Source organism: Morone saxatilis, unplaced genomic scaffold (assembly GCF_004916995.1).
Source record: "Morone saxatilis isolate NCDOM2014 unplaced genomic scaffold, NCSU_SB_2.0 Contig23, whole genome shotgun sequence".
NCBI classification, from domain to species: domain Eukaryota; kingdom Metazoa; phylum Chordata; class Actinopteri; family Moronidae; genus Morone; species Morone saxatilis.
Genome location: NW_023339796.1, coordinates 10,198,752 through 10,219,357, shown reverse-complemented (window position 1 = coordinate 10,219,357; position 20,606 = coordinate 10,198,752). Strand labels below are relative to the sequence as shown.

General features: G+C 40.6%; 2 protein-coding genes across 2 annotated transcripts; both read left to right on the top strand.

The window, feature by feature from the left end:
* Positions 1–255: 255 nt before the first annotated feature.
* On the top strand, positions 256–8,977 carry mcm4 (minichromosome maintenance complex component 4). Its single transcript, XM_035671545.1, has 17 exons — positions 256–328; positions 1,539–1,616; positions 1,745–1,903; positions 1,993–2,156; positions 2,333–2,434; positions 2,530–2,625; positions 2,846–2,941; positions 3,599–3,737; positions 3,933–4,153; positions 4,304–4,424; positions 4,958–5,217; positions 5,906–6,271; positions 6,365–6,492; positions 7,211–7,418; positions 7,534–7,762; positions 8,023–8,156; positions 8,410–8,977. The coding sequence occupies exons 2-17, from the start codon at positions 1,553–1,555 to the stop codon at positions 8,503–8,505; spliced, it is 2,583 nt and encodes an 860-aa protein (XP_035527438.1). The 5' UTR covers positions 256–328; positions 1,539–1,552; the 3' UTR covers positions 8,506–8,977.
* Positions 8,978–10,919: 1,942 nt separating this feature from the next.
* Positions 10,920–16,357, top strand: ube2v2 (ubiquitin-conjugating enzyme E2 variant 2). Its single transcript, XM_035670996.1, has 4 exons — positions 10,920–11,064; positions 14,924–15,072; positions 15,192–15,317; positions 15,491–16,357. The coding sequence occupies exons 1-4, from the start codon at positions 11,049–11,051 to the stop codon at positions 15,635–15,637; spliced, it is 438 nt and encodes a 145-aa protein (XP_035526889.1). The 5' UTR covers positions 10,920–11,048; the 3' UTR covers positions 15,638–16,357.
* The last annotated feature ends 4,249 nt before the right edge of the window (positions 16,358–20,606 follow it).

The following is a 20,606-nucleotide window of genomic DNA, read 5'->3' as shown; positions in this document are numbered from 1 at the left end:
TGTTGGACCAAACCAAATCGTCGCGGGGTGTCGGTAATCGTGAGGCCACGCGCAATAAACGTAGGTCATATTTTAAATATAATAAAGAGACATGAGTGTAGTTGTGCCTGTATTAAAACGATCTATTTGATATATTTAGACACTTTATTGTGTTTAATTAAAGTAGTAACGACTGAAACTCAACACGAACCCCCCTCTGCAGTGAAGAAATCGCCCGGAAAGAACACCACGGTTCTGGGCTGCTATTGGTCCAAAGTTCCCCGCGAAAACAACGTCACCAGCAGTTTCGCGCCAGATCTGCAGCACTCTTACGTACACACAAGAGGAGGTAAGAAAAGACTTCCTTTACTTCTTTTCTATAAACTTATTGATTACGCTCGATGAGTCAAAGTTTATTTTGTTTCTAATGTTTGTCTGAGTGCATCGCGGTGCTCTTCCATTCACTCGCTCACTCCTAAATGTTAAATCCGGTGAAACATTGCATGTAAGTTTCAACTCATTGTTTCCTCTGCAGCCACATGTCGGATGGTGGAAAAGTTGTTGTTAACTGATCCAAGGCCTTTAATAAAAGTATCAAACACACAATATATACAAGTGAACAGTAACGTTGTACATATAGAGAAGTAGCAGCACAGTGTGTTCAAGTATAAGAAATATAAGTAAACTTCATCAATTCTGAAGTATTGGGAGTTGCCTTACTGATGTGTAAGCTGTACTTCATGGTTGGCAAAGTGATTCAACTGTTTTGTAGTTTAAACAGTAGCTGTGAATACTATTTGGAGTTAATTGTGTGCTTTAATCTGCAAAGTAACTGGAGGAGCCAGTTATATGTAATTGGGTCAAAATAGTGGAATTAAGAATGATATGTGAACTTTTGTGGTCATATTAAATCCTATGACGCCTTTTCAACATCAAATAAATGAGAACAATAACAGGTTCACGTTTCAAGTTTATTATAATAAAATAACACAGTACTGGGGTCTCTAAAGGACAAACTTTAAGAAATATCAGAGCCCTCAAACTGAGCAGGTGACCTATGGGATTACATTTGAGCTATGAAAGTGTAACAAAAAAGCATGAGCTAATAATAATAAGGTTAGTTAGGACAAACAATGTCCATTTGGCTCTTTATCTACACGTGTTTTAAGCCTGAATGGACTAATCCTTAATGAAACATTAATCTAGTGAGCAAAACAACATGGACGGCAGGAAAACAAGACTTGTTGACAGTTGCCTCAATATCTAAATAAAAATGTCTCCAAATTAATAGATCTACCTGCAGCAGTCAACCTTATTGAACGTCATTATCACAGTCTGACATCAATCTGTCATCTAACAGAAAACGAACACAATCAAACACACCTACGAGACTTTAAGTCAGTTGTCAGGTGGTTAAAATTGATCCACAAGGTGTTCTGCTAAAATCTCTACTTGAGAAAGTGCAGTTTTGCTTTACTGCCCCTGGAAAAGTCAGTAAATCCTATGACAGCCTTTCTTTATGTTAAAAATAAACTCACTAGTGTCTGTTTGATCTTCAGATATCCCAGCAACAATGTCTTCCCCAACATCGACTCCCGGTGGCCGCAAACGAGGAAGGAACACCAACCCGGCCACACGTAAGTTCAATTGATCTGCAGTTCCTAATGATTTCAACTGCTGTGCCACTGAGGTGTACACATTATAGGTGGTGTGTGTCTTTGTGTGTACTGTTATTAAGTTGTCTTGGTGTCTTGTGTACCTTCAGCCAGCAGTGAGGGCCCAACATCACCTCCCTCTCAGCGGCGCAGAGGCCAGGACTCCTCCACCGGGGACCTGATGCCGATGCCCACCTCCCCGGCCACCGACATACTGAGTCCAGCAGCACCTCAGGACACTTCTCTGTTCTCCAGCCCGCGTCCCTCAGGTACGAACCAATCAAAGTGTGCAGAATTTGTTATTTAAAATGTAAAGTTACTCCAGTGTGCTAAAAGTTTCTCTTCTTCTCTCTAAAAGTCCAACCCAATGAAGTGGATATGAGCTCCCCTCTGATGTATGGGACCCCCAGCTCAAGGGTTGAAGGGACCCCACGCAGTGGAGTGCGTGGCACTCCAGCTAGACAGCGTCCTGATCTGGGATCAGTCAGGAAGGCCCCACAAGTGGACCTTCACTCTGAGCCGGTCAGTGGAGGAGTCAGGAATATTCAGAAAATGTTAAGACTGTGTTGTTTATTTATTGTAATTGCATGAGCTAGGATAAGACAAATTAACATGACACTTTTCAGATTAAGTTAATTAAGTTAATATGGAAGACAAACTGAACAACAGTAGTTAACACTTTTCACGTTTTTTCACAGCCGAGTACGGATGGTGCTGTAGCCAGCGAGTCAAACGCCGGGCAGAGACTGGTGATCTGGGGGACTGATGTGAATGTTGCGACCTGCAAGGAGAAGTTTCAGGTATGAAATCTTACATTTCAACTATTATAAGATATTTCTTCTTCTTGGTGTAGAATACTCAATTGGTTGCATGCTTTGGGTCACTTTGCTTTCAGAGGTTCCTGCAGAGGTTCATTGACCCGACCTCCAATGAAGATGAGAACGCTGGTCTCGACCTGAACGAGCCTTTATACATGCAGAAGCTGGAAGAGGTAGTGTACTTATCTGTCTGTTTAAATAGTGCTGTTGAGGTTGAGCTCTACTTTGGTTTAAGGCAGACTCACGTTATGAGAATTTGTTATAGTCCTCTATATTTTCTGTCCATTTTTATTATACTGGAAATGAGGGGATAGAGAGGGAGACACCACACAAAATCACAGGAAATGTCAGATTTAAATCTGAAATATTAATATTTGTCTTTGTGTCTCACAGATCAGTGTTGTCGGTGATCCAGTGCTGAGTGTGAATTGTCTGCATGTGCAGTCCTTCGATGCAGAACTTTACAGGCAGCTCATCTGCTACCCACAGGTATTGTTACATATTTTATGATCATTTTTCATTTCCTCATGTGCATTACAAAGTCAGCTTTAGCCAAATCATTTCTATGCACAATTTATCAAAATATTATTGACTTCGTAATATATTCAAGTGCAATATGCAGTATGCAAATCACAGAAGCTGCAATTTGACAAAACAGCATTATAGTACTGTAGCTCTGAAGAGAGAACCTGGCCTATAAATATCTCCAGATTTAATAAAACATGTTTGTTGGGTACAGACCCCAAAAATATTAAAATCATAAAGATTTTAATAGATTTTGTCAGTGAAAATGTGAAATTGTGCTAAAATAACAAAATAATCTGCACCATGGTCAGGAAAATACTTTCTAGAAAGGGATTCATCAGTCTTGATTTTGGTCTTCAAGCCAAACTAAATGCTAAACACTGAACAGTGTACCCAAGTGCTTAAACAGCAACACAATGATAAATACCAAAGAAGGCTGAAGCTGTAGCTTATTGTTCCTTCTCACAATACAACAATTAGAGAATTTCTTAACAAGCCTGAATGCAGTAAGATTGTCTATTGGGATTACTGTTTGAAACACCTGTTTTAAATAGTACTTTATCTGGTGGCTGTTTGACAGCATATTGACGCTAATAAGTAAGATCATTTTTCCCTTTGCAGGAAGTCATCCCAACCTTCGACATGGCAGTCAATGAGCTTTTCTTTGAGCGTTTCCCAGACTCCATTCTGGAGTTCCAGATCCAAGTCCGCCCCTACAACGCCCTGAAAACCAGAAACATGAGGAGCCTGAACCCAGAAGGTACGTGGATTCATTTCTCCAGCTGATGTCACTGGATGCGTGCAAAATGAAATCACACTTATTAATACTACCATACCGAGATATCCCCATCCCATATTTAATGTGGGATCTATGTGAATATTGTTGCTTTGATAAAAATGTGAGGTATCGGCTTCGGGCTAAAGCTTCTGTGTGCCGTATGTTTTGCTTCCACAGACATCGATCAGCTGATCACCATCAGCGGCATGGTGATCCGCACCTCGCAGCTCATCCCCGAGATGCAGGAGGCTTTCTTCCAGTGCCAGGTGTGCGCCTACAGCACCCGTGTGGAGGTGGATCGCGGGCGCATTGCCGAGCCGGCTGTGTGTCGCCACTGCAACACCACCCACAGCCTGGCGCTCGTTCACAATCGCTCAGTCTTTTCAGACAAACAGATGGTGAGAGTTCGATGGGGTTGGAGGGGTTGGTGACGGGGGCAGATTGCTTACAGTCAGTGACACCTAATCTCAGAATATGTTAAGTGGTAATTAGCGATGTGTTTGGTTGAGGTCATGACATCTGTTCGTTTATTGATCGTTTGATAACAGGTCAAAATTCAAGAGTCTCCAGAGGACATGCCGGCTGGTCAGACGCCACACACAACCATTGTCTATGCCCACAATGACCTGGTTGACAAAGTGCAGCCAGGAGACCGCATAAACATTACCGGTAAGATTACCTAAAGCTCTCTTGCTAGGGCTGATGAATAATGAACTAATGATTTATTTTCATTATCTATTCATCTGCCTGTTATTTATTCTATCATTGTTGGGTCTATAAAATGCTGCAAAATAAAACATTTTGTTGTTCAACCAACTGCCAAAAACCACAAAATATAAATAAATGTGTGATTTAAAGCAGAAAAAGCAGCAAATCCTCAAACGAGCAGCTGGAATTGGTGAATATTTCACCTTTTTGGCCTGAAGAAGGATCTAAAACAGTTAATTATTTTTTAATAGTTGCAAATTAATTTTCATTTAACAGATTACTATAGAACAAATATAGCATTTAATTTAATTTTACAATGGTATAAGGCACCTCCTGTTTAAGAAGCAGGAGTCAGTACGTGTTGGTGTCTTTCCTTAATTGATGATTATTTAATTAATCAGTTTATTGTTCCAACTCCAGATCTCTTGCAGTAAATCAGTCACCGATTTCACTCATCCATCGACGTCCTAACGGCTTCTCAAATGTCCCTGCAGGTATCTACAGAGCGGTCCCCATGCGCGTGAGCCCGATTCAGAGCAATGTCAAATCGGTGTACAAGACTCACATCGACGCCATCCACTTCCGTAAGACGGACGAGAAGCGCCTGCACGGTGTGGACGATGATGCCGACCAGAAGCTATTCACTGAAGACCGCGTGCAGACCCTGAAGGAACTGGCAGCCAAGCCGGACGTCTACGAGCGCCTCTCCTCTGCCCTCGCACCAAGTATCTATGAGCATGAGGACATCAAAAAGGTGTGTGTGTGTGTTTGAGAGAATGGATGCAAGCCATAATGAGTGTTAACCTGTGCAAGCACCCAGTAACAAGGGTACTCACTGAAGTTGTGACTTGCATGATCTGCCAATAACCAACTAGTTCCATGGAGTCTGCCACATCGAACTATGTTTCTACAGTAGCACAGAAGGGACAAACAGAACACTGGCTCTAGATAGGGACCACATTTTTTTTGTGCGTTTTGTGGCCTCTTCATGTTGGTGTGCTTCTATCTATCTTATTTCAGAGCTTTGGTACTGTGCATGCTGGCTAATTCCACAGCGGTCATTTCGGCTTGTCCTCAGCAGGAAAGGCACTGGTGTAATTGTTAATAATAACAAACAACTGTGTTCCAGTTCTGTCAGACAAAAAGGAGAAATAAGATAAATTGAAATAAAAAAATATGAGATAAAATAATAGAAATGACAGGGAGAGAGAAAGATATTTTAGTCAATGCTATTAGTTCACCTGGATGTTCCGTACTTTTACAAGTGGAATGATCAAATAAGTTTGGAAACAACTGGAAAAAAAAAACTTAAATCTCAGGTGATGTACTGTATATTCTAATCACAGTATTGGTATTATACCTTTTATATCCCAGCTCTAGATTGAATTAAATAGTAGAATGGTGTAGAATTTGAGTATTTCTTTCCCTCTGTTGTGTTCCAGGGCATTTTGCTGCAGCTCTTTGGCGGCTCCCGTAAGGACTTCACTCAGACCGGCCGGGGGAACTTTCGCGCTGAGGTGAACATCCTCCTCTGTGGAGACCCCGGCACCAGTAAGTCCCAGCTGCTGCAGTACGTCTTCAACCTGGTTCCCCGCGGCCAGTACACTTCGGGGAAGGGCTCCAGCGCCGTGGGTCTCACCGCATACGTAATGAAGGACCCGGAGACTAGGCAGCTGGTCCTGCAGACTGGAGCTCTGGTGCTGAGCGACAACGGCATCTGCTGCATCGACGAGTTTGACAAGATGAGCGACAGCACGCGCTCCGTGCTGCATGAGGTCATGGAGCAGCAGACCCTCTCCATTGCCAAGGTATGTCTTGATACATTTCCAACATGTATAGGCGGGCACATGTTTTGTTAAAGTTAATTGATCATTCACACACTTTTTTTTCCCCCTACGCAGGCTGGAATTATTTGCCAGTTGAACGCCCGTACCGCTGTGTTGGCCGCTGCTAACCCTATTGAATCTCAGTGGAACCCCAAAAAGACCACGATTGAGAACATTCAACTGCCTCACACACTGCTGTCCAGGTGAATACCATCTGTTAGCACCATCACACTGAAACATCTGATAGAGAATGATCGTCATTCTCTGGATCACAGTTAAAATGTGGCTTAAAAAAAGGTTTCAAATTGGCTATTGGCACTTTGGTGAGTTGGTAAAAGTAAAATAAGGATTCTTATCACAACATATTCACATCATATTTTTGCTCTAAAATGTTTTTGGACCAGCATTTTTGACATTGTCCCTAAAGTTATTACCTCTAATTTAGGACTTGATCCTTTACTAATCATCATTTAATCGGCTAAACTCACTATAATTTAGTGTTTGTACCTTCTTGGCTGCTGTAGCAACATGGTTTTTTTTTTTTTTTTACATTCAGTTGATTATACACTAATGAAAACATAACCCTGAATATTATACTCCATTTCTGTCAATAGATCCTCCTAAATGTTACACACTGGACCTTTTTAACTGATTAAATCTCACAGATACTTGAATACAACACATCCTTTGACTTTATGATGGTAAACTGAGCGAAAGCTGAATAATTCATGTATTTTAGATCAAGCAAACTGCTCAATAAAACATGTTTGTTATATTACACGTTTTCTCAAATGCAGGTAAACAACACTGATAAAGAGGGACTACAGTGCATGAATGCCACTAATTGACATAAACGTAATTTTCTTTGTCCCAGTTGTCTTTCTTGTTTGGTTTTTAACACTGCGTTACGTCGCCCATCAGATTCGACCTCATCTTCCTGATGTTGGATCCCCAAGATGAGGCTTACGACCGCAGGCTGGCCCACCACTTGGTGTCGCTGTACTACCAGAGCGAGGAGCAGATGGAGGAAGAGTTCCTCGACATGGCTGTGTTGAGGGACTACATTGCATATGCACGAACATACATTAATCCAAGGCTGTGTGAGGAAGCCAGCCAGGCCCTCATTGAGGTTTGTTTTCTGGTCACAATTATTTATGTACATTATGTTGGCAGCAAGGTTTGCCCAATAAGCAATATTAATTTGACATCGGCCCTCAACTGAGCTTGTTCATGTTGGTCCTCAGGCCTACGTGGACATGAGGAAGATTGGCAGTGGTCGGGGGATGGTGTCTGCCTACCCCAGGCAGCTGGAGTCCCTGATCCGCCTAGCAGAGGCGCACGCCAAGGTGCGTTTCTCCGAGAAGGTGGAGACCATCGACGTGGAGGAGGCCAAGCGGCTGCACAGAGAGGCCCTCAAACAGTCTGCCACTGACCCCAGAACAGGATTTGTTGACATCGCTATCCTCACAACAGGTATACACAACAGGGCCTCGTGAATATTAAGTGTTCGTTTTGGATGCATTTTAGAATTAAAACTATTTAGAGGCAATATGTGATATGAGACTGGGTGAGAAATGACACCAAATTCGCTGCCTTGTTTCATCTAATGTGATAGAAAAGTGAATATCATTGCGTTTTTTGGACGGTTTGGTCCACTAAAACAAGCAAACTGCTGATAAATCGATAACTCGCAGCCCGACAGCATATTTCAGTGCATTTATTTGTGATTCCAGGTATGAGCGCCACCGCCCGCAAGCGCAAGGAAGAGGCCGCCCAAGCCTTGAAAAAGCTGATCCAGGCCAAAGGAAAGACACCTGCCATGAAATACCATCAGCTTCTTGATGACCTCAGAGGACAGTCTGAAACGGTAAATACTTTATTTTGCCTTTCACTGTACTACCTTTTTAAAATCAATACATTATATTGGCCAGCCAGTTTAGAGAATAAAGAAAATTGCCTGAAGTTAGATTTTCAAGAGGATGCAGTTTACCAGAGCTAGAATGTTTATTTAAGATTCAGAAAAGCTATTCTAGTATTTGTGATCAACTAATTTATTTTTTAATTATACAATTTAACACCACCACCACTTCCCGTAATGACCTCTTTCTGACTGTTTTCAGGCGATCACTAAGGAGCTGTTTGACGAGGCGCTGCGAGCCCTGGCTGACGAGGATTACTTGACGGTCACTGGAAAGACTGTTCGTCTCCTCGCCTAAGGCACCACCCTGCAATTATGTACAGTCCTTAATTTTAAATCCTTTCCTGTGTCGACCTCTTTTCTCGTGCTGTAAAATATTTTTGTATAATTGAACCACCATATGGTTTTCTGGGTGTATTAGATGTGTCTTAGAGACGTGATTCAGAATAACCACATGACTCATTCAGACGTTGGTGTCCTGTGATGATAAAAAAAAAAAAAAAAAGAGAGGGAAGAAAATAGAACCCATATACTGGCAATTAATAGAGCTAATATTTAAAAGCGCTTGTATTTCATTTGTTTGCCTGATTTTCAAGTAATGCTCTTGCTGTTTTTGTACTCTGTTACGGTAGAAAGCTCTTTTCTTCCAACTTGTACATTGTAATCACTGAGTAAAGTCAGTGACTTATTATTTCCACGGTGTTAAAATGTCCTTGTAGTTTGCATTGACTGCTTGTTAATAGAGGAGAAAATAAAATATTCACTGAAAATGCTTGGCAAGTTTATTTTTTTTAGTGGTTGGGACCTTTAGTTGAATTAAATTCTAGTTTTTCTATCTATCTAGTTGAAATTAAAGGAATCAGCACTCTCATAGCAGTAGCATAGCAGTATCATAAATACAGTGTATAATTTTCTGCACCAAGCTGTTCCAGCTGTTCATTGGATGTTTACATAGTGAAATATTCAAACCCAAGACTGCATTTTTTTTTTTTTTTTTTATAGCTGCACTATTTTATCAAAGTTCATTATTTGGAAACTTTGGGTTCTCCACAAGAACTTTAAATTATGTTTGAGGTCTGCAGCAACGTGAGTCTGTACTGATAAACCAGTGGGGGTCATAGGGTTGAAGAACTCTGCCAGACCTTGTAGAGGGCCACATCTTTTTTGTTCAAACCCACAAAGCTTTTATCCAAAATTTAAGAGGAAAGGCCAAAGTATGCAACAAAATTTGGTTTCAATCTGATACCAAGTAATACCAGAGGCAGGATTGTGAATTTCAACTGCATTGTGGATACTTTTTATTGTTACAAACAGCTAATGTATCATGTAAGGGAGCAACATATGTCATTAAGTACTACTCGTGTATTTTTAACATTCTCTAGTAATTACTCAATCACACGTTTAAACAAGACAGTTTTTGATGGAAAATAAATGTTCATTAACTGACATTGTTACTGTACATCCACCAATAGGCGGCCAAGCAAAAATATTCACACATTATCTGTAAGTACTCTTAATTAACTCTGAATTATAGCTGTTCTGTGGTTGTGATTTGAAGAGGTTAAAACTCCACCCTCAGTTACAAAAGATTCTCACACATTTGGTCTTGTCCAACAAGTTTCAGCTTGTTGGACACAAGTGAAGCGTTTCTTCCTGTTGTGTAACTATTTGGATGTGAATCCAGTTTCCTTGTCACTGCTAATTCATTTCATTCTAATTCAACAGCTTTAATGCAGCTATTGTTTATGACATCTCTGCTTTTCTTGGCCACAAGCTGAAACGTGTTGAACAAGCTGAAATGTGTTGGTCTGAGAACAGAATTGTGTTATTGGAGGTTTGACCTCTTCAGACTCCCCCCTACTCTCCATGCACTGGAAATAAGTCGTACTCTGTATTGTGATTTGTTTACTGCTGAGCCAGCCAATATCAGTTCTGATTTAAACTTATTGCTAAGTAGCACAATTCATTAACTGTTATGTATTTAAGTATTACTCCTGTGTTTACTAGAATATTTAATGTGTTGTACTTCTGGGGACGTATAATGTTGATCTTTCACTGTCTGATGTGTTCCGGTTCGTCAAAGCAAAGCCACAAGCTAAGTGTCTTTTCCGGTTATGTAAATAATTTAGCAGCTATTAGTTTGTTTCCTTTCTACTGCTAAATCATGTTCACAACACATTTGGACTAACTATTGTTTATGGTATCTCAATATTTTGGTGTCCAGTACTGTTTGCACAGTTCACAACTGCTTCCATCACACTTCAAAGGCCGACTCCTGTCTCCTGTGCACCAAACTGCACACACAGTGAGGAAAGGAAGGTTATGTATTCTGATGTTTTGTGTCTGCTTCTACACTCTGTTTACTGTGTGTTGTACTACATGTTTCTCTTATTTGTATCTGCTTGTAATGCTTATTGAGGTTGAGATTATCTTTCACAAGACCGCCCAATTGGCTTCTCTTGTGTTTCATTGTGCAAATAGATCAATCTCAACAAAGAAAATAAGTTAAGATGTCCCTTTATTGATCCCCCTAGCAGAAATTCAAATTATACACAGCAGCACAAGAAAATGTAGTGCAAGAGTACAGAAGTGGAAGAACAATAAGATATCACAAAATGAAGTTGCTGAAGGGAAAACATTGGAGGTAAAAAAAAGTTAGGTTTTCAAGAGGCTAAAAGTGAGATAAAGGTGCAGTCTTTGGGAGTACACAGGCAGTGCAGCAGGTCTGACAGTGACCTGTCTGTCTGTCTGTCTGTCTGTCTGTCTGTCTGTCTGTCTGTCTGTCGCTCTTAGCCGCTGTGACGTCACACCTCTGTGTGCTTCTGGACTCGGCTGAAGAAGATGGCGGCCTCCTCAGGTTGGTGTGCCTTCAAACTAACATCTACAGCGGCGAGAAGTGTCGGCGAGGCCGGGGCCGAGCTGTGCTGGTGGTCGGAAAGCGCGGGCGTTTGCTGCTTGAAAAGCGTTTTACAAAACTGGCCCCGATTTGTGATTTATTCGTTAATGTCGCCTCGGTACAGCGAGCGATCTTCGCGGGGGCCGTCTATATCGTGGAGCTACTGTGTTGGCTAACCTAGCGGACTAGCTTGCCCCGTGAGTTAGCTAAAATAGAGATAATGTCAGATAATGACTCCGTGTGTCACAGAGCATCTTACAGCCGACATAATGCGCTTTGAAGGTGCAATGAGGCGTTTAGGTCTACGTTAATATGAGGAATGTAAACAGCCGCAGACAGTAATAGTTAGTTAGCTTAGCGACTAGAATATTCCAACAACGCGCGGCTGCGAGTGCCGATCCCGTTGTGTCCGACGAGACTCCGATCGGAACAAAAACGTACTTTTATTCGTAGTAACTGCTCAAACACAAGGATTTAATATGCCTTTTTAATATCCACTAAGCTGCGTTGATTTAACAGTGGCGGATACAGGGTGGGGGCTTTGTTTTCTGCGAAACTACGGCACATTGCAGCCGCATAAAGGTGACGGTGATGTTTAATGTGGGGACCAGTCGCGCTGCTGCTTTCATTAGCACTCCACTTGCTAACCTTGTTGTCAAATATTAACAGGATTTCTACTCTGTTAACTACAGGAATAGACACAGGAAATACCGAGGCGTCTTTACACAAGATAGCTGTTTGTTGTTGTAGGAGGGGAGAGGAGAGGAGGAGGGGATTGATTAAATGTTAACGATATGCTGTCGTTGGCACGCTTGGTTTCAGCACATAGTCGGAGCCCGTGTCTGCTTTAGCGCCCAGCAGGAAGCGTGGTTCCCAAACGTGCAAAATAAACCGAATTACAGACAAATAAAACATAATAATGATGATATTAAAATTAAAAAAAAAGTTATTGAAGTAATTTACTTTGTGTGTGAGTTTAAACATACATTATGGGGACGTTTTTACAAAGTGGCCAAACGGGGAAGTAACTTCCTAATCGAAACTGCCTCAGGACTAGTTAGTGCTGCTGGTTCACTTTTAACCCGGGTTGGTGAGATAACACGAGTTATCTGGGGAGGCTATAAACAATTATCTTTTAGGATTGGGGGGAAACTCGGGTAATGATTAGTCAAAATACAGTAAATATTTTGAGTATCAGCTGATCGTCATTGTTTAAACAAAAGCTTCCTTTTTATCCTGAATCAAAGTAAACTGATATTATATATTTTGGGGTTTGGACAATAAAAAGATATTTGATGACTTTAGTTTGGGCTCCAGGAAATTTGCCACTGGCTTTTTTTATAGGCCAGTTTATTTGGGCTGCAATGATTAGTCGATTTGCAGAAGAATTATATTCAATTATTGTGATGATCAATTAATGGTTAGTCATTTTTAATGCCAAAATGGCCAAATATGTTCTTTTCAGTCCTTCAAACATAGAGATTTCCTGCATTTCTCAGTTTTATATCATATTAAACTGAATATCTTTAGGTTTTAGTGGACATCTCCTTAGACTTTAAGAAACTGGGTTGGACATATTTTAATATTTTCTGACATTTCATAGATCAAACAATTATTGTACAAAATAATCAGCAGATTAACCGATAAATAAATGAATCATTAGTTGCAGCCTCACAATTGATTAAAGGAGAAATGAATCAGAAGATTAAACGACAGCGTTCAGAATTGTTAGTTGCTGTCCGAGTATCTTTAGTATTTCTGTACTGCAGTTTCTTGTTACTTAGCAGCTGACATACGCTACCCTTAACACTGGTGAGCTAAAATTAGCCGATAATATTGGCGTCTTTACTGAGGGTTTGCGTGTGAATAGGGGACCGAAACAACGTCTTCTGAGCAAATGCCTTTCAAGAAAAGGGGTAGAGCTCACGTGCCGCTTCAGTCCATCCTTCACTGTGGCTACTGCACACGACATGTGACACATTGATTTTTTTTTTAAAAAAAGTGATTTGTGAAGGCTGACGGTGACGAATGTTGTCTGAGATTAGGGGAGGTGAAATGAACGATTCGATTGACCTTATTTATTTATTTATTTATTTTAAATGTTCTTTTCATTTCCCCTTCTGCGAGTTTCTCTTCAGATCATTATTATGAATAGCAGAAGTTTTGCTTAAGTGCCGTCCCCTCAGCCTCCACCAATCCTCCAGTCATGAGCCGTAAGTGGTTCGTCATTTCCACCTCCGTGAGCGCCTGTCAGGCTGCGTGTGATACCAACGTCTGAACCGAGAACATTTTCCCAGTAGCTGAACACTTTGACTACTTCTGAATGATGTTGTTATCGAGTCAGCTGTTACATTGGTCATAAGATGAGTGGCTGCTGCCCTGAATCATTTGCTAAAAATCAGCAGTATAGGCTCACGTGCTCCAGATCTCATGACGCTTGTCAAAGAGTTGAGATATTTTATTAAGCTTCAACGTTCAGCTGCATCGCATATCTTTTTAATAAATGTCTTGTGAACAACGTTTCAGATTAGATGCAGTTCCACAGTAGGTAGATCCGGACGCGTGGCGCGGCCGTGTGCGTACAGAGCATTGGCCTGTTGAGTCATTTCTCGTATCAACCTGTCCTGTCTTGCACATGTTTGACACTCTTACTCATTTGCATGCATTGATTTTCTATGATTAGAACGATGGATGAGTGTCTGCGTCGGTTTTATTGAAAGGATGCACTGTTGGAGCACCAACGGTGACAAAACACTTTGATGTGATGCTTCAGTTCTATTTCAGAGGAAAGTGTCAATTTTTAGAACTATTTTAGGGCTGTATTTTTAATTATTGATTCAATCATCGGTGTTTAAAACCTTAGTAAATCATAAAAAGTGTCCTAATTTCTCAATCTCTCCGAATTTTGACTGATGAACTATCTAAATTTAAGATACTTAATTTACAAAGTTATAACAAAGAAAGTATCTATACGTTATCTGTGTAACGTCAGAAAAAATGAAAAGTGCCCGTCAGTTTTACAGAGTGACATTTTAATGTTTCATCCAAACAACAGCCCAAAACCCAAAGATATATACAGTTTAATTTAATACAATGAAAAGCAGAAAATTCTCTTTTGCATTTTTGTTGCGGTTATCAAAATGTTTTCTGTTTTCTGTTCATTGTGTAATCAATCATTTCCCCTCCAAACCATTTGGCTCTTAAAAAAATGTCAATTATGGCATTCTCTTCATGTAGATTGTGTACTTTTTTTTTTTTTTTATGGTTTCCTAACCAGACTAAAAACCAACAACGTGTTGTTCATTTTACAGAACTTTCTGACTGTGGCTCTCAGCCTCAAGTCCATTGATTCCTACTAAAGGTGTTAATCTTTGGGGGGGAAAGCAAGTCACAAATATCCACTATTCTTTTTTACGAAAGCCTCATTGAATTCATAAAACAACCACAAACTGTATGTTTTAGCAAAAGTTATTAAAAGAGCAGGAAATGGTGCATGTGCTGAGAGCTATTTCCAGCAGGGGATCTGTGTCTGTGTGATTGACTCTAAATAAACTACAGTGACCATGTTCGTCACAATAAAGGAACGTGTCAGTGTGTCTCCGATGTATTTTTAATCGTTTTCGGTGAACAGTGAAGTTCCACAGAGCAGAAGAATAAGCGTTACCAGACATTGGCTAGACACAGGGTACTTGTTAGTAGAATCAATTCATTGTTGGTACTGGGTCTACTTATGGAATTCTTCAGCAGTAGGGAAAATACTGAGTATCAGACATTTCCTTTTTAAATTAGTGCAATTCATATTCTGTTTTTGATATTTTAGGAGTTAAAGTTCCACGCAATTTTCGCTTGTTGGAGGAGCTTGAAGAGGGGCAGAAGGGCGAAGGTGATGGCACGGTCAGCTGGGGCCTCGAGGATGACGAAGACATGACTCTCACACGGTGGACAGGCATGATCATTGGACCAGCAAGAGTAAGCGGAGCAACCTGAGCATGTGGCTTGTCATTCTAATACAGACAGAAACTATTGTCAACTAATAGAGATACTCTAACCCATCTAAATGTGTTTTTCTGTTACTCTTTGCGTTTCAGACCAATTATGAGAACAGGATATACAGTCTGAAAGTGGAATGTGGATCCAGATACCCAGAGGCGGCCCCGACTGTTAGATTTGTAACAAAAATTAACATGAATGGGATAAATAATTCCAACGGGACGGTGAGTGTCATCACAAATCTGACAAGGTTTATGGACGAGTGTCTCGCCCCGTGTCATGTCATTTGTTGAACTCATTGTTTTGTGACGCTCATATGTGATGCGTTCAATAACTCACTGTCAGCGCTCCTGTCACAATGACTGATTTGGTGTTTTTTTTTGTCTCTCTCTCACAGGTGGATTCACGTAGCATACCAATATTAGCAAAATGGCAGAATTCTTATAGCATTAAAATTGTTCTTCAAGAGTTAAGGCGTCTAATGATGTCCAAAGAAAATATGAAGCTTCCACAACCACCAGAAGGACAAACCTACAGCACTTAATCGTAATGGATTGTTTCGACCCTCTGTCTTAAACCTTACTCTCTTAGAAATATTGTGTAAAATCATCAAGAGGCTCACTTCGCACATCAACAGTATCGTCTGCAAGAGCAAGATTGGACTTTCCTATTACATAGCTCATTCAAAAAAAAAATGTCCCTGCAGTTAAGCACTGAATAGATAGTTAAAAGACTACAAGACCACAGTTATCCGCCTTTAATAAAGTTACTTTGACAATGACTTTTATGTTCAACGTGTTCCAGCTTGAGTGGGCTTGAAGAGGGAAGCATGACGCCACGCAGAGGCTCTACCAGAGTCCCAATAGTTTTATGTTCAAATGACTGATCACTGAAGTAAACAGCAAGATGTGTGTATGAAGGCATGTTCTGTAACTAATACCTAGTCAGAGAGAAGCCACATTTTTGAGTTGTTAGTCAAATTTAGCAGGTTCATTGAAATATCATGCAGATTGCTGAATATTGAACTGTGGCTGTAGTCTAAAAGTAGTGTCACAAGGTAAGAAAGATTTTTTTATAAATATATATATATCTGTATTTGACACGATACCAATATGTTTCTGTTCTGCAGCTCTTTGACATGTAACAGACGTTGAAGCCTGTTCTGTTCTGAAACCCTCGCATTTAACTTCTAGTGAAAATGGCAGGTGTATGAACTTGTGATTTTCTGAAATTAAAATCACTGTCTGCGAAAAAAAAAACCCAACACATCCCAAGGTTGAAGTTTATTTGACTCTCCAGCTGCACCTACAGTTGCAAGTTTTCCCACAAGGGGGCCTTAGCTGACAACTTGACTCGTGCTGGCAACTGAAAGCAGCAGTCATGCATTATGTTGTGAGTAAGCTCTTGCTGTCCCTGTTGGGCCATGTAATGGAAACCAGGTTAATGAAACGGCTGCGTGACACCACACTGCAGATATTTGATATGTGACTTGTGCTCATCAGAATAATATAATCAAAATGCCATTTATTATACACTGGGGTTCTCATTTAGTGTTCTCATTTAGTGACATATTTATTAGATGACTGAGCCTGTTTGGTAATGATTGACAGTCTATCTAAGCCTTGTTACGCTGGGCACTAATTCTTCTTGTTTTAGTCCGTGAACACAGCACAGTATTTGGTAGTAGATATCCGGTTGTATTAGTGAGAAGCAAGGGTACGGTTGCTTCTGAGAATATGACCTTTAGCGGCTTTTCAGCTGTTTGATTATTCATAACGTTTAATTAACCAAATGGGTATTTAAAGGGACTTGAGTACAGTTTGTGTAATCCTCTACCTTTTAGTACACTCTGTTTAACTGTTTTTAAATAAGTGTGTATTGCTAAACATTAAGTTGCTGAAGCATCTTTGAATTTCAAATTTATAAACCTTATTTACCATGAAAATTGAGCAAGACCACATTGTTCTTCTGTGACGGCCTGAAAGTGGCCTCGGTCCCGTTTAATGGTGTATTTTCTGGTAATTTACATTCCCATTATCCCCTGGCACCAGGCTCTCTTATTTCGTAAGGATTAATATTTGATGGTCCCCCTGCAAAAAAATGGATGTACCATCAGTCAAATCATTGAATTGACATTTCAATCTTTCAAAATGTTTTCTTCTATCCAGATCTTGTGACATTGACCCAATATTGTGAATACCCTTTTTTAATGATGGATGTTGGATTTTAAAAGCTGCAGGCCCCTCTTTTGTAAGCATTTACAACAATTGAAAAAACTGTCCTCAAAAGCATGCAAGGCTTCAAGACAGCGTGTCTGTGTGACATCTAAAAATGATCAACTGGTGGCTTCCACATTCGACCTGAGTGACCTCCTGGTCATATATCTCCCTCGCTGCAGCCGAGCCTGACTCCCGGCAGCTCGTCTTGTCTCTGGGCTGGGATGAGCACACGTCTGTTGGACACGTTGACCCACACTACTGTCACTGCGGCATGGCAAGAGCTCTGCGTTGGTGATGATTTAAAAATTCCAGCAGAAAAAAACCCCCAAGATTTTACTGGGGTCACATACTGTATCTGTGTATGTAACCCTAAGACAGCTGACTTGCATAAACATAAAAAGAACCACAGAGGCAGCTTGTCTCAGGATGTTTTACTTTATATGAATCTAAATGATACATGTGTGAGTGATAAAGCAACACACACACACATATATATATATATATATATATACATACACATAAAGAAAAAAAGAAAACATGCTTGGATTGTGAATAGTAGGAATTAATCAACATTTTGTTCAGCATTGCATATCAAAAGTCATACTTTTTTTTTAAACACTTTCTATTTTCAACCTCCATTTGCATAGGGTGAGCTTTGATGTGTCTCGTGTTGTCGCTTGGCTGCTTCTCATGTCCGATCAACTCAGAGCTCTGTCCCCTAGAGGGCGCTCTGCACTTGTGTATGTCCTTTGCATGGCTCTGAAGGGGCTTCTGTTTAGAGGACATGACTTGTCTGAAAAGGCAGCGCCACTGTGATGCTTCCAGGCTCCATTTGTGCATGCTGTCATTATTCTTTAAAAAAGTGACGTGTTTTGCAGTCCGCTGCAGGGATGTACAGCCTGGCTGTTTGTAGGCTACTACCACAAAGGCTCTTTCCTGGTGTCCCTGCATGTCCTTCAGGGACTATAGAGCCTGTGCACATTGATAGATAACTATGGCAGCATTTGTACTATAGAGCCATTAGATCTCTGAATGCAAGAAAGGCTTTTTATTTCAATTTGTGTGCGTGCGTGTGGGTGTGAGATGAGTCAGTGTTTGCTGCGGAGGATGACCTCGCTCTTCCTCAGTCTGAGCAAGATGAGATTTGACTTTCTAGATGTGACAGTATATGGGCCTAGCTTCCATTATCTATACTCTACCTTTCTTGTTTTGTTTATTTTTTCCCCCCACTCCTCTCGGAAGTCATGAATATGAAATCAGAAGTGGCTTGTGTTGCAGCCCGTTCACTTCGGCAGCACAGTCATCCCAAAGTATAAAAGACACAGCCCCGGGTTACACAGGCTTATTCCTTTATTCGCCACATGTATTTCCAGAGTAGACTTCTCTGAACCTTTGCTCATAATGACTACACTTTTTTGAGAATCTCATTTGAATGGGAGTAGGAAATCCTTACTTGACTATTTAACCTCCAGCCCCATCAGACTAATCTGAATTTCAAACTCAGGCACCTGCACAAAAGCACCAGCTGAAGCCACACTGGAAGCCCACTGAGCTTATTACACTTGTACCACCCAGTTTATTTTGGTTTCTTTATAAGGTGCCATCCGGGCAAAAGAAAGAAAGAAAAAAGAATTATATTGCTTTGGGTTGGAAGGGACTGAAGGCAGAAAGCCGGAGAGCGCTGTTCAGTGATCTAAGATGGGAAGGAATGTGGTGAGGAGGACATACGTCTCGTCTGCCGGCAGACTGCTGGAACCAGGCCTCTGCTCCCAGAGCTCTCACCTTTTGCCCTCAGGGGCCAAAGGTCACGTCTTGCGTCTGTTGATACTGTAAAAAGCTTTGTCTTCTTTATGGCCACTAAAGGGAGACTGTCAGTCTTCCTGAGAAACCACATTTGTTACCATACCAAGTCCTTGTCATAAGTTAAATTTGGAGTTTGAAAAAGAAGAAAGCTAATGTAATCTGTGGCTTCAACTGAAAAATAAAACAAAATAGGACAAAGTTTAGTCTAGTTGACATGAGAGGGAGGACATTAAATCACAGCTACAAACATGAAAAAGATGACAATAAATTCCCAAACTTGTTTCCATTGTGGTACTTGACGTAAAGACAGCAAATATGCAAGAGTTTGGGTGACAAGATAATGTTACTACAAACAAACCAACACAGTAAGTACCTTTATCATCATCAATAATATCACAATTTTTTTTTTAAAAAGACATACAAATTATAACAGGTGATAATTTACACTTGTGTTTCTCATACACCAGAATATATCTGCAACACTAGGTCTTTAGTTTGATACATATGAGCTCCCAGAACCCTACAAGAAACTGGTATTTGAGATACTCAGGGGCTTTGTTATAAATATTACATACTGCTTTGAGCTGTAATTTTACGGCTTCGTCCTTCAGTAGCCGCCAGCAGAGCTGGTGGTATTGCTGTTTGCCAGCATGTGCGACTGACATTCCTGACTATGTTGTTAAGGGTGATGGTGATTGTGTGGTTTGTCTTTAAACCTGCATTAATAGATGGTTATGGTCTTTTGGCGACTGTGCAACAAGCTTTAAACGCAACATTAATATATTATTACTTCAAATAATTCCTGTTCCTCTGGCAAACATGTTAGCAGTCGTCACACATTCAATAGACACGAAGCAGCATTAGTGAATATGAATGAATGAACGAGTAACGAATGCAAGTCCAATATTCACTCTCCTTTAGCTCTGTTTTGGTCTCCACCAACTCCTGATTGAAACATGTGGCTCTTAAGCCTCTAAATTCTCCGTTATGTTCGCAGTGGGTTTATCAGAGCTTTTCTGTCTAAAAGCAGCTGCCTGTAGCAGAAAGAGTGAACCAAAACAGTAGAGTTGGGGGGCATAAAACCAAAACAATGAGCTGAAAGATGCTAAAATGCTTTGTAGAGCTGTGGGGAACCGTGACCTACTTCTCTGTGGGCTCATCACAGTGAGTGAGCTCATTCACATTACACATAGGTCGTTGATTCAGTATTTATATAGAAGTGTTGATTAGTGCAGCTTTTTTATCCCTCAGCCTCAAACCATGAGCAGGTTGAGTAGTCAAAGCAACTTAAAACAAGACAATTGGCCACCAGTCTTGAACTTCCTTTATCAATTAATGAATTTCTCAGCCAGAGAACAAAAGAGTTCTGTTGTTCACCTTCCCAAGGGTCTTTAGTGCCATGCTCACTTCACCCAGATAACAAACATCCTAGATGACTAACAGGATTTGGTGGAAACACATCCGACCATGTAGGACAGTATTGGGTGAACT